Source organism: Megalobrama amblycephala, linkage group LG3, assembly GCF_018812025.1.
Source record: "Megalobrama amblycephala isolate DHTTF-2021 linkage group LG3, ASM1881202v1, whole genome shotgun sequence".
Taxonomy (NCBI): Eukaryota; Metazoa; Chordata; class Actinopteri; order Cypriniformes; family Xenocyprididae; genus Megalobrama; species Megalobrama amblycephala.
The window spans coordinates 56,180,273-56,194,868 of record NC_063046.1 but is presented as its reverse complement, the minus strand read 5'-3'; the positions used below and the strand labels follow the sequence as shown (position 1 = coordinate 56,194,868).

The following is a 14,596-nucleotide window of genomic DNA, read 5'->3' as shown; positions in this document are numbered from 1 at the left end:
GGCATTAAATTACCTCTGTATTATTCCCTCTTGGGACCTCTCTGTAGTCTTGCTGGGCCTACAGAGAGCTCCTTTTGAGCCCCAGGAGTCAGTTGAGCTAAGTGTCCTCTCTTTGAAGATGGGCCTCCTGACCACGCTCAAGAGTCTTGGGGACGTGCAGGACATGCTCTGTCAGCGACCGACAGGGCTTAGTGCCCAAAGTTCCTACTACCCCTTTTAGGGACCATGCAAGTGGTGAACTTGCAAGTGATGCCTTGGGATGAGGCAGACCCAGCCTTGTCATTGCTGTGAACTTGAACCTTACTTGAACCACATGCAGAGCTTCAGACTCTGAGCAGCTCTTTGTATATTTTAGGGGACAGTAGAAGCAGAAGGCTGTCTCCAAACAGAGCATGGCCCGCTCCCTGAAGTGAAAACAAACACTTTTTTTGTCCATGTGAGTTCCCCAGCAGGTGAACCCTGTGTGTGTTTTACCCTTCAGCACCCTGCAACAGTCAAATTCAGTGGAGGAATTTGTTGCCAGGCCCAGTAATCGTGATGTATGCCCTTTCAGGGCAGCCCGTGTATTTGGGCTAGGTGCTCTAAATGTAGTAATTCCCTAAAGGAAATCCCATATGATGTATTTTCCATAGTTTCCCTGATGGTAAACCTGTTTCTTCCCCTAGGCAGAGCTTTGCTCTGCCACCAGTCACTGTGTTGAAGAGCTCCTCCCTTTTCAGGTAGGACCTACCGCAGAAACTCCATGAATTAACCTCCCTTCGAGTAGGATGTGGCCTCCGTAGTTTTCTTTTTCTGCAGAGAGAAAAGAACACTTCCCCAGCGTTAACTTTTTGTCTGTTCAGGTGTAATATTTTTTTTTTTTTAAATGGCTGAAGTGATCTTTTCCCATTTAAAGTACCCCCTGTGGTACGAAGGACTACACGGCTTACGTAGGGCATTGGAAACGTTTATGACGTGAGTGCACTTGTCAGCCATCATACAGTAGCTTGTCAACATCTGCGCAGCCAAAACCTCATAACATGGTTCAGCTTGTTGTGCCATTTTCCATAAGGGTGGAAAATGGCGTTTCCCTAGTGTCAGTACATTGACACAATATCGATGTGACTGACAGATAGAGAACATCTGGGTCCGTTCCCCGATGGAGTAAACAAGACCTTGTGTCCCTTCTGCCACAACACTGCCTGCTGATTGAACGGCACAATTTGCACAGTTTTCTGCTTGGTGTCTGACTTGTGTGATGTGGTATAAATGATTTAGCAAAATGCAGCCCAACATGCCTAGGCAAACATTTCCAGTGGTGTCTTTTGGTGGGTTTTGGACAGAGCTACACACCTGCCGATTTTCTCCAGTAATGACTTAATGAGTTCAAGGTGTGTGCGTGTGTGTGTGTGTGTGTGTTTTTGTGATTTATGAGGACACAAATTTGTACATGGGTATTAAACAGGTATTACGATGTAAACATGAAATATGAGGACATTTCATGAGTCCTCATATTTAAAAAAAGCTTTAAAAACATACTAAACAATGTTTTATTAAAAATGTAAAAATGCAGAATGTTTTTTTTTTTTTGTGATGGGTAGGTTTAGGGGGATAGAATGTACAGTTTGTACAGTATAAAAACCATTACGCCTATGGAATGTCCTCACTTTGATAGCAAAACAAACCTGTGTGTGTGTGCGTGTGTGTGTAACAGGTGGGAGGAGTGGATCTGCGTGACGCCAGTCATGAGCAGGCAGTGGAAGCCATCCGTAATGCTGCAAACCCTGTGGTGTTCCTGGTCCAGAGCATCATTCACAAAGACAGAGTCAGTTTCACACACAATACAAGCATCTACTGATCATGGGAAATGACAAGATCCATTTTTTTTATGCTTTTTAATACGTGTGAGTGTTTATAACATTTATATGAGTTGCAAACTAACTATGGCTGGGCAATATAGCTTAAGTTTCGATGTGTCATTCGCAAGAAAGGATCATGAAACTAGTGTAACGACATGCTTTTTGAGAAACCTTATGACCAAATAACAATCATATTACAATCATTGCAATGTTCACAGTCTTGCTTAATTTGATATTATCAGCAGAATCATTGTGAATACATTGTGAATCTCTTGTATATCTCTTATATATATATATACCCAGCACAAATACTAACTAACCACTTTCATCAACAATTAGTGTTCAGAAAGATGTACTCGACTGCTTTGCACCTCTCTCCCCCTTGTCCTCATCTATCTGTCTGTCTGCTCTTGATCCTCACAACATCTGTCTGTCTCTCAGCCTGACTCTCTGTATAGTTTTGATTCACCTCCTGTCATAGAGAAATACGGGGCGACTTTAAAATGCTTTCCTATGCCAAAGTGTCAGGTAATTCCTGTTCGGCCCTCAGCCGACAGTCTTATCTCTGCTTCCAGCATTCCTTCTTTTCATTGGCATCCGCTTAGCCTTAAATTTACCAGTAAATCAACTTAAAACACATTTACATGGGAACGTAATCAAATGTGGTTAAATAAGTAACGGTCCTGTTATGTCTCTCCAAAGTTCAGCTGTTTTGCTTTTAATGTCCCAAGCCACGTCCTTCTTTTTTAAATAACGTCACTTCTAGTTTACATATTGGATTTTTTAATGATCTGTCTCCCAGGATTAAATGTGTTTAGGCTGATATACTAGCTTGCTAACCTCCTATGTTGTGCTTCTAGAAGCCTCCTGTAGCCCTCCTACAGCTGAACCGCTCAGAGCAAACCCTCCACCCTTATCCTGAATCCTGCTTTACATACAAACCGCTACAGGTTAGACTGAGATGTCCTGTCTGTGTGTTTGTGTTTTATGGTTATCAAATTTTAGAAAATTCTTCCATGGTTTTCCATGGTTATAAGCATGCTAGTGTTTTTTGGGAATGCTAGTGTTTTTTGGAAAAAAAAGAATATTGACGATATTTTTGTACAATAAAATACTCTGTAGAACGAAAACGTCCCTTGTGAAAAAGAAGTGCACTTAATTGTATTGAATTTTCATTTGTAGTGTACTTCAAATCTATAAGAATTGTTTTAATTACATGCAGATAATATAATAAAAGGCCACTTAAGTGTACTTAGAAAGAGTACACTTTCATAACTGTTTCTTAACACACTTAAGTTCACTTTTTTAAAAAGTAACATTTAGAGTTTACTTTTTTTAATGCTTTAAAGAAGGATTTTAACACTTATTTAGGTGTTGACTAACACAAAACATGTAAAGTACTTGATTTTAATTTTAAATGTAGTTTTGTTCTATATTAAAGGTCCCGTTTTTCATGGTTTTTTGAAGCTTTGATTGTGTTTATAGTGTGCAATATAACATGTGTTCATGTTTCGCGTGTAAAAAAAACACAGTATTTTTCACATAATTTACTTATCTGTATACCGCTGTTTCCACTGTCATAAAAACGGGCTGATGACTTCCTTGTTCTATGAAGTCCCTCCTTCAGAAATACGTAACGAGTTCTGATTGTGCCAGCGGTTCCTGTGTTGTGATTCGACAGCAGTTTAGTGCATCTTGCCTGGAAAGGTCACGCCTCTTACCATAACGTGGAGATGCATGCGCTCAGTGTTATTGTAAACACGTCTTTAATTTTACCCTATCAATTTGAGCCGGAATCAGACCCGGTGATTGGACTGCGGGATGAAAATAACAGCGTTTCGACGACATGGCGACAAACACACTCTACAAACACAACTCTTGTGTATTCCTGTGGGCGGAGGTTAGTCAAAAAACTGTTTTAGTGACGTCATTAAAGAAGGAAGTAGAGGGATGTAGTCCAAACTGGCCGTTCGATGTAGGCGACTTCTGTTAAATAAAATATCTCGCTTGGCATTGAACTTTGAGCTTTAAAATTTTACAGATTTTATTTATACTCTAACAACAACATTACACACTAACTAAAGTTTGAAACGTGGGATCACGAAGAACGGGACCTTTAAATTTATAGTTAGTATATTTTAAATGTACTAAATTGCAGCTTCATCAGAACAAGTTCAAATAGAAATGCATGCCAAGTATATTTTAGTATTGTCAGTACATTCGGCAGTACACTTTAACCATATTTCAATGACAATAGGAATAATTATGAATTTAAATATAAAAAGTCCCACTTAAGTGGGTAAAAAATGCACTCTAAAGTTCAGCTAATTGTATTTAATATAAATTTATTTATATTACATTTTTATTTAATTGCACTTAACATGCAATTACGTGTCCGAAAACATTCCATTCAGTACTCTTTTTAAAAGTATGCTAAAGTGTACTTCGTTTTCAGAAGAGGTTCCATGATCTGAGATATCACACATTACGACTGTTTTTGCTGAAATCTCAACCTGCAAAAGATCAAAAAATTACACCATTAAATCATTTTATCACTTTTATACAGGATTTATTGTGTTGTAATAATGCTGAACTCATCTCAGTAACATGTTCAAGCTCTGCTATATTTCTAACTGGCCACTACATCGTATCAAGGCACCTTTAAAGTTTGGCTCCCTGTGGCCTGTCCTTCTCTTCATCAGACCTTTATAAACTCTCTGTGTCCAGATGTGCGTTAATGATCCATGTCTCATTCCCGCCCAGCAGATGTCTCTCTGCAGATGGCTCTTAAAACTAGCTTTGTTTCAATGGCACTGAACAACAAGTACAAAACACGAGGGGGGATCTACAGCCGGCCCACAGCCATAAGGATAGAAATTCATTACTGTGGCGGACTTTAGTTTGAATCTTCTAGACCAACAGAGAGCTTTGTTAATGACATTAGAGTTTAATGACATTATTGAGGTCATGAAGAAAGGTTTTTGCTGGACTTCATCTTTAGCTGTGTTTAACGAGGACTGTTCTTTCATTTTTAATAACGGCAGACATCTGCGCTGGATGCAGTTGAAGACATTTCAGCCTTCAACTTGAAGACCAGCAGTGAGAAGGTGAGTAAAAACCTGAATGAAATTGTTCTTTTATTAAACTGTGCAGCTGTATTATATAATCAAACATGACTCCATTTCTGCTCTGGATTCTAAATAGTTCACCAAAAAAAATGTCTTTGTCTTTGTTTTCTCACTCTCAGGTAATTTCTAAACCTGTATGATTGTCTTCAGTGTAACAAAATAATGCTGTAATGTCTTTTCATTACCACAACAGTTATGGTGACCATGGCTGTTAAGGTTAAAAAAAAAAACATCAAAAAAGCACTATAAAAGACCTAGTCTTTTGAATTCAAGACTGTAAAAAAACTTTTCAATTTAAAAAAGTGCTGCATGAAAATTTTAGGTTTTGTCAACTTGAAATGGGCTGTTGTACTTGTTAGGTTTATGCTCTGTTCTGTGTTTTCTGTGACCTAGTTTTCTCCATTCTGTTTGTCATTTCATTCACCTGTGTCCCGTTAATTATCTTGTTAAGTTCCCTTTGTTTGCCACTTGTATATAAACCCTGTGTTCTCCCTCATTCCTTGTCCGTTCTCGTTAATGTTAACTGTGTTAAAGTGTGTTTCCTGCCTGGTTTTGTCATTAAATATCATTATTCATATTTTCCTTTGTTCTCGTGCTTTTCACTACCACATTACGTAACAGAAGACAGAAGACAGTCTTGGTCCGTAGACTGTTTTTGCGGCCTTTCGTTTCTTTTTGTTTTTTCCCTCCTCCTTCACTATGGACATTCCTGCAGTTGCCCTGCTATGCCTGGAGCAGAGGGACCGCTCCCTTGAATCACACACCAGGGATTTTTTGGAGTTGGCGTGCCTTACACACTTTCCCGACCGCTCGCTCTGCGTGTTTTACATCTCCGGCCTAAGCGAGCGGTCCCGGGTACGCCTCCCAGGGAACGGTCCTCAGAAGGATTTCGGTGCATTCATGGAGTGGGTGCTGGTGAGTAACAACTCGCCTTTCACCATCGGCCCCACGGAGGATGACTTCGCCATCAGCCCCACTCCAATGCCAGAGACCAGCCAGCCACCACTGACGAATGACGCGACGGAGATGTTACACGTGTCCACCGCAGACCGAGGTGGCCAGCCTGCCGCAATGGATGAGCCAGGACCGAGGACAAGGTCGGATGGTAACATCGCCCTGGAGCCCGCCTCACAGCAAGGTTCTGACCAGGTGCGTGAGCTGGTAACATTGTATGACGCTGAGGGAGTGCTTGTGGAGCTCGAGGGCTGGGAGGAAAGCCCCGCCCACAACACCACCACTGTGGTTGAAATGACTGCTGTCCCTGGCAACTATACTGAGGAACTGAAAGGTATTTTTGAGGCTGATTTAATTGACTCTTTTGGAGAGGTGATTTCCCATTCCCCTGATTCTCCTGTGTCCCCTGAGTCTCCTGAATGCTCTGTATCTCCAGTTTCTCCTGATTCTCCAGCGTTCTTTGTATCTCCTGTGTCTCCTGAGTTCCCTGTATACCCACCCAGCTTCCCTCTCTGGCCTTCTCATTCAGCCAGTTCTTAAGACAGTTCCTCAGCCCCACCATCGCTACTGACCTTCAGCCACTCTATATCTTCCACATGCCAGGTAGAGACGCCAAGTGTCTTCAGGCCATCTCACTTCAGGCCAAGTGTCTTCAGGCCATCTCCATCTCACTCAGAGGAATCCCTGTCTCCACCTCCAGCCTCTGTGCCTCCTGCTCCACCTCAGCCCGTCGATGGTTCAGTTCCACCCTGGCTCCAACCTCCCTCGGCTCCACCGGACGCCATCAGCCATATGGCTTTTCCGAGCTCCCTTATCGCATTGCACCTACGACTCCGTCTGGCTCCGCATTCCTTCCACCTCGGTCCCACCAGCTCAGCCTCTGCCCTCTGGATGTCCGCCACCTCCTTGGACGCTCGTCACTATGCCTCCTCCTCAATCTCCAGGACCATCAGCTATGTGTGGGCTCGTCGGCTCATCAGTTCCATCCAAATCTCCATCTTTAGCTGCATCTCTGTTGGTCGTCTGCCACCAAGTCAACTCCACCATGGCTCCTTCCATCTGCGACTCCACCCTGGGGCCTCGTCCTAGCTGGCCTCGGGGGTAACATCTGGCTCCTCCTGCTCCTGGCTTTCCCCTGGCTCCTCCCACCCTCCACTCCCCCATGGACTGTTTTCTGTGCCCTGGACTATTCTTGTTGTGTGTTTTTTTTTTTTTTTTTTTTTTTTTTTTTTTTTTTTCTTCTCTCTTCTCCACACCCTCCTCCAGAACCCCTCCCTCCCCTCCCTCCCTCCCTCCCTCCCTCCCTCCTTGCTTCCTTCCCTCCTTCCCTCCCTCCTGGCTTCCTTCCTTCCCTCCCTCCCTCCCTCCCTCCCTCCCTGCTTCCTTCCCTCCTTCCCTCCCTCCCTCCCTGCTTCCTTCCCTCCTTCCCTCCCTCCCTCCCTGCTTCCTTCCCACCTTACCTCCCTCCCTCCCTGCTTCCTTCCCTCCTTACTTCCCTCCCTCCTTCCTTCCTCGATGGACCGTTACAGCGCGAGGACGCACCTTTTCGGGAGGGGGTGTTATGTTTGGTGTATGCTCTGTCCTGTGTTTTATGTGACATAGTTTTCCCCATTCTGTTTAATTAGTCATTTCATTCACCTGTGTCCCGTTAATTATCTTGTTAAGTTCCATTTGTTTGCCACTTGTATATATACCCTGTGTTCTCCCTCATTTGCATACGTTCTTGTTCTTGTTCTTGTTCTTGTTTCCTGCCTGTTTCTGTCATTAAATATCATTATTCATATTTTCCTTCATCCTTGTGCTTTTCACTACCACGTTACGTAAGAGTGCTAAGTTACAACTTGGATATTTGAGTTGACTAAACTTAATTTAAGGCAGCACGAACACATTTTTTTTTTTTTTTTTACAGCTATATTTGAGGAACAGACCGATTCACTGATGTTATTTATTTTAACCGTGTTTTAGTATTATTTACTGTATTGAATTGGCTTTTATTTATATATTTTCAGTTTAATTTAAATTTTTAGTTTTAAAATATGTTTGCTTACTGTTTGTTTGCCATCTAATCTACCAAGACCTTAATATGTGACCTTGTTAAGAGATGATCAACAATATTCGCTTTACCCCTGACTGGTCATAATGTTTTTGCTCATCAGTGTATATATAAGACTTTGAACGTCATGAAGGTTGAGGAAATTTTCATTTTGAACATAGTGTTCACTAATAGCCTGTCATTTTAAGTCCTGATTATTTCACAGACATAATTGTACAAGAAAATGGAATATGAAGTTGTGCTTGAGGCAAGGTTCCTTAATCATAAAAAACCTGAAAATACCAGAGAGTTTTACAGTTGTGATTTTCAGGCTTGGAAAAGTCTGTAATATAATTTTTCTAGTTATGCATTTCAGGGCAGGTCTTTTAAAGATAACCGCCATTGTGATGCATGTTACTGGCTATTAACAATGTCCCATGTACAATAAGTGAGTGGTCTTTTTGTTAACAATACATATATGTTATACATTTGCACACTAATATAAATACTTGTTTAAATCTCTTAATTATAAATATTGTTTCCTGACATCCAGTAATCCAAAAATGGAGATGGCTAGTAGCTAATGACAAACAACTGGAAAATACATCAGAATTCATTGGTAAAATAAGATGGAGCTTAGACACATGGATGTACTGATTGTAGCAGCCCACTACATCGTAAACAAGACTGTTTCCTTGTGAACTGATAAAATTCTGGGCAGCCAGACTCTCAGAAGTTGTGCAGAAGCCAATCAGTCTTATGTGCAATGCATATTTTAACCAACTTGTATGATTTTTGCATGCAGTATGCTCTAGGCATTTGTGAACGGTCCCTAGCTGACCTTATCATGAATAAAACACTGCTATTCACCAATCAGAATCAAGTAACTAACCGTTTTATAAATACTATTATAGTATTAATTAATATTTTCAATTAACTTTTGTTTTAATTTTTTTAGTTTCAATCATATTGTGCTTTTGTCATTTCTATCAGTTTTTGTTCATAACATTTTTATTTAACTTTGAATTTTTATTTCAGTTGTAGTCTTAATTAAACTTAAACTTATTTTATTTCTATTAGTTGCTGAAACAACATTTCTAATTTTCTTTTTTAATATATATTTTCATATAATATGTATATGTTATTTATTTATACCTTATTTCAATTATGAATACAAAAAGATACAAATTATGGTTTGTTTTAGATTTAGTTAACAATAACAACACTGTGACATACTATATTTGCCCAAATGTGCAGTATGCAGTAGACTGCATTGTGTGGAATACTATATCCCACAATGCAATATGCTCAGTTTGAGATGAACCAGAAATAATTATAGACATGATTTTTATCATATCTTCTACATTTATACACAAAATTTAATTAAAATTCTAAAATTTTAATATCCAAATTCATAACTATTTGCCACACACGTACAATGTGATAAAACACTGTGACAATAATGTTGCATAATAATGCCTACTGTTTCAGTATTATTTAAAATTAGCAGGCAGTATAGTGTACACTACACAATATTTAGTATGCACTGAGCTATTTCAATAACTTTATATATAGAAAGACTGTGCACTCACATTAATTATGAATGGGAGAAAGTGCAATGCACAATATGGCGGAATAAGTCCCGCCTTCTAAATAAAAGAGCCAATTGCTGATTGAGAAGGTGCGCTTAGGACTGCACATGCACATTGGCTGGTCTAGCCTGAAAAAAAAAAAAGCCTTTTTAACGCTATTTGAGCATAAGAAACAACATTTATGGAACAGTTTAGTTTAGATTTTCTTGCTGTTTTGAAATTTAATTGCGAGTTCAGCAATCAGTATTTCAAGTAGATAGGATTTGGTCTTGGATGCCTAAAATAGTTGACCGGAGGCATTGCAAATGTGGTTGCAGAATGAACAGGCTTTCCTTGAAAGGGACTTTTGCTCATATTCTATTCCATTAGTGACAGAGAGTATGTAGGCTCTCTGAGATCAAGAGTAAAGATGACCTGCTGAGTTTCGGGCCAGTTGTCACTTGCCCTGTTCTCAACTGACTTAAGAACAGCATTTGTAGTGTAGATAATGTTTTATATTGTGCACTGCTGTAGTTTGAATAAGTACTTGATCTCCCTCTTTCCTTCTGTCTCTCTCTCTCTCTCTCTCTCTCTCTGTCTCTCTGTCTCACTGGTGCTGGTTATTCTCTGTTTTTCTGTAGGCCGTTGACACTTACAGTAGACCTTTCCTCCGTCTATGTCCGACTAATCCTTTCACTCCTACACCGTTTAAGGTTTGTGTTTTGTGGGTTTGTGGGTGTGTGTTTCCTCTCCCATCCTCCCATCTATATGCAGTTATGGAACTTATTTCATAACATTTGCATATATATGGCACTAAAACCCTCTTTCTGTTCTGTGTTTTATATATATATATATATTATATATAAAATTTATATTATTTATATATTTATATAATTTATATATATATATAATATAAATTTAATGCAATAAATAATATTTATACATATAAAATAAAAAATACTTTTTTCTTTGCACTATTGTAAAACTTTTGCTGTATTGTAAGTAATATGATGACTTCTAAATATATAAATATGCAGCATAATTGAAAAGCTGATTTAATCAAAAGGCTGAGTTAAACTGAGTTTAAAAGGAATAGTTTTTTTCGCACATCAAATATTTATTTACTTACCATTTACCTATAAATCTTAATGATTTTCATTTTTCTGTGGAATAGAAAAGGAGATGTGTAGTAGATGTTGCTCTTTTTCCATTCAGTGAAAGCACAGAGTAACCAGGAATTGTCTAAATCCAAAAAGTACTTAAAAGCATCATAAGCATAGTTTTGTGTGAGGAACAGACCAAAATTTAAAGAGTAGCATGAACATTCTGCTAAACATTTCCTTTTTGTTTGCAGAAGAAAGTCATACAAATTTGGAACAACATTTGAGACATATCTAACAATGTAATATTGTTTATAGTTTGCTAAGCAGGGGTTAAATTGGGCCGGGGCCATCCGGGGCTGAGCCACGGCACATAGGCTTATCAGGGTTCGACATTAAAGCTTAATTTTTTGAAGGGGCAAAAGAAAGAGTTTTACTTTACTCCTGATTAAAACATCAATAACAAAAATAGCTAGGGAATTACCAAAACACAAGCATGATTCTATCACATTTAGTGTAAGTGGCAACTGATAATGGATAATAATAATATATAATGTATAATGTGCTGACAGTAACAAGGTTGCGCTGTTGAGGCTCGCGCTGCCTCTCGAGGAGAAATAGAAACAAATGAGTGCAGCACAAAGAAAACATGCTGCTGTAAAAATTCAAAATGTGGAGGGTTTTTTTATATTTATAACATATGATAGCCTACAGTTACGTAACATAACACGACAAGAGCGCTGTTTTCCGTGTTATTGGGATCACGATTGAAAATGTGACACTACTTTTATACATTCAATAATAAGTTAAGTAAATTCAATACAAGTTCATGAAGTCACTTACATTTTAGACACATTACTGAGTGTTTTTGTTCAATTTCAGCAGCGAAAATAGTTCCAAACAAAGATCACAGCACAATCTCAGCATCTCTCACAGCAACACTCAGCTGCGTTTTATTACTGAATGATTCATCGTTTTGAACGAATCGGTTGAGTCAAAGATTCAATGGCCCAATGAATCAGCCGTTTTAACGAATCGTTTGAATGAATGACTAGGACAGTCACTTGCCGCCACCTACTGGCGGTTCAGTTTCTTGTTTAAATTTTCCCAACATTTCTTATTTGTATATTCAAAAATATTTAAAGAATATTACAACATTATTTAATGCAGTTTAATTTTTCAGTGTAAATTATTTAATTTGATTCGTAACAGTTCTGCTTTATTTTCTTATTGAATTTATTGATCAATGTAAAAAAAAAAAAAAAAAAAAAAAAAAAAATTAAATAAAAGATGAAGCATGTAATAAGATTAGGGGAAAAAATGCCCTTGGGGTAAATATCACAAGCATGCAGATATAAATATGCAAAAGCTGATGGAACACTGTTAAGAATATTGCTTCAGAATAAATTATATTTACACCAAAAAAAAAAAAAAATTTTTCCAGACAAGCAACTTTTTTGCTCAGACAAGTGACCAATTTACTTGTCCAAAGGACAAGCACATAATGTCGAACCCTGTATTTTGTATTGATATGCTTTCCTTTAGGCCTACAGAAAGCTTTTATTGCTATCAGATGTAGCTTTGCACACTGCTAGCATCTAGAATGATTTTGATCTGCATCATTTTAGTGTTCATAGCAGAGGGCTCTGTCGACTTATTTTTTAATTGATAAGATTTTGTAGGCTTTGCATATACATGTGCACTCCTCGAAAGCCCCCACCCCCCCAACATAACAAATCCCAATTTAACCCCTGGTGCTAACACACATTTTAGATATTGATACTTTTTTTCCAGCTTTTCACTCATTAAACATGAATTTACCAGACCTAACAAATGATTAGAAAGGCTTTTAAAGCACAGCAGCATGTCTTGGTTTGTTGGTTCTTCATGCTGAGAAATGAAGAACAGATTAATGTGTTGAATGTGATTTGATTACATTAAGCTTCATATTTCATGGGTTTAATGGAGGATGTTGTGTGGACAGATGACGTGCTAATTGGATATAAATTATAGCGTTTTTTTAATGCATTTTGTTTTTAAGTAAAAAACACTATTAAATCTGTGTGGCAGCTGAATCGAGAGGAGGGAAAAATCTTCCCAACGACACCTGTCCTGTCACTGCCGGTCGTTCCACATGTTGGGGAAACGGACTCGGACACTCTGACTGAGATTCCAGATAGACTTGTTCTTCATAACAACGGTCCTGATGACGAAGAGGAGGATGAGTACGGTTACAGCTGGAGTGAGTCTCACATACGCTATAACACACAGCGCCACCAGAGGGCACTGTTCACACTGCACTTATACAGGACTAAATTTAGAGGGAGACCCTTGTGAAAAAGAAGTACACTTTAGCATACTTTTAAAAAGAGTACTACGGAAATAATATACTTTAAAAGGAAATACTTCAGTGTGAACTGAATGTAATGTTTTTGGACACTTAATTGTATGTTCATTGTAATTAAATGAAAATGTAGTATTGTTTCAATTTATATTAAATGCGATTAGTTGATCTTTAGAGTACTTTTTTGACCCATTTAAGAAGAACTTAAGTACATCTTTATATGCAATTTCATAATTACTTCTGTTGTCTTTGAAATATGGTTAAAGTTTCCTGTCGGATTAACTGACAAGCTAAAATATATTTTAGTGTAATTTCTATTTAAATGTGTATGTCATGTATTTAAATATATTTGTAATTTCACGTATGTAATAATGAAGTTGCAATTAAGTACATTTAGAATACATTAACTTTTAAATGTAATATCAAATAACACAGTACAGTTAAATTATAAACAAGTACTTTACATGTGTTTTAGTATGATGAAAAAAAGATTATATAAAACAAAATTATTTAAAAAGTACTTAAAACTTGACATTATTACAAAGTGCATGTTTTAAAGGTGTGCTTAAGTGTTAAGAAACATGAAAGTGTACTCTCTTTAAGTGACTTTTAATTTCATATGCAGTACTTTTAAGATGCTAATACACTACAAGTGAACATTCAATGCCATTAATGCAGCAACTCTACAGATTATTAAGTATAATTTACAAGTAAAACTGCAGGCCTCAGCACAACTTCAGAAATGCTCTTTGATTCAGTTGCTCTAATATATTAATATATATTTGTGTGTGTGTGTGTGTGTGTGTGTGTGTGTGTGTGTGTGTGTGAAGGGAAAGTAACGGAGCGGTACGGTCGTTTACCGGGTCAGCTGCACATGATCGAGTTGGAGAAGGGCCGCACTGGTTTGGGTTTGAGTCTGGCAGGGAACCGGGACCGTTCACGCATGAGTGTTTTTGTCGTGGGCATTGACCCCAATGGCGCCGCCGGGCGAGACGGACACATCGTGGTGGGCGATGAACTGTTGGAGGTGAGTGTGTGTAAAACATCAGTTTGACCCTTGTGAAAAAGAAGTACACTTTAGCATACTTTAAAAAAAGAGTTCTTATTTCGGAAATAATATACTTTAAAAGAATGTGCTTTTGTGCAAACTGAATGTAATGTTAATAGACACTTAATTGCATGTTAATTGGGATAAAATAAAAATGTGTTACAGTTTAATTTTATATTAAATGCAGTTAGCTGAACTGCAGTTAGAGTGTTTTTTTTTACTGCTGAATATACTGTCAAGCATTTATGGCAAACTAAAATATACTTTAATGCAATTTCTATTGAAACTTGTATGTCATGTATTTAAACATATTTGTAATTACACATGTGTAATGATAAAGCTGTAATTTATTACATTTAAAATATATTTGTTAAATGTAATATTGAATAACACATATCAGTTAAAATAATAAAGTACTTTACGTTTTATTATATTAGTCAACATATCAAAATAAGTGTACTTCTTTTGAAGCACTGCAAAAGATTATAAAAAAAAATGATTTAAAATGTACTTTTAAACTTCATTTTACATTATTACAAAGTGTACTTAAGTATGTTAAGAAACAGTCATTAAAGTGTTCT

General features: G+C 37.9%; 1 protein-coding gene across 1 annotated transcript in view; it reads left to right on the top strand.

Annotated features, from left to right (window-relative positions):
* LOC125265741 (multiple PDZ domain protein) overlaps nt 1-14,596 on the top strand; it is a 111,228-nt gene that overhangs the window by 76,438 nt on the left and 20,194 nt on the right. The window contains 6 exon segments of the mRNA XM_048186138.1: nt 1,694-1,804; nt 2,699-2,788; nt 4,883-4,945; nt 10,165-10,236; nt 12,694-12,865; nt 13,798-13,994. Of these exon segments, the coding sequence (XP_048042095.1) occupies nt 1,694-1,804; nt 2,699-2,788; nt 4,883-4,945; nt 10,165-10,236; nt 12,694-12,865; nt 13,798-13,994 (705 nt within the window).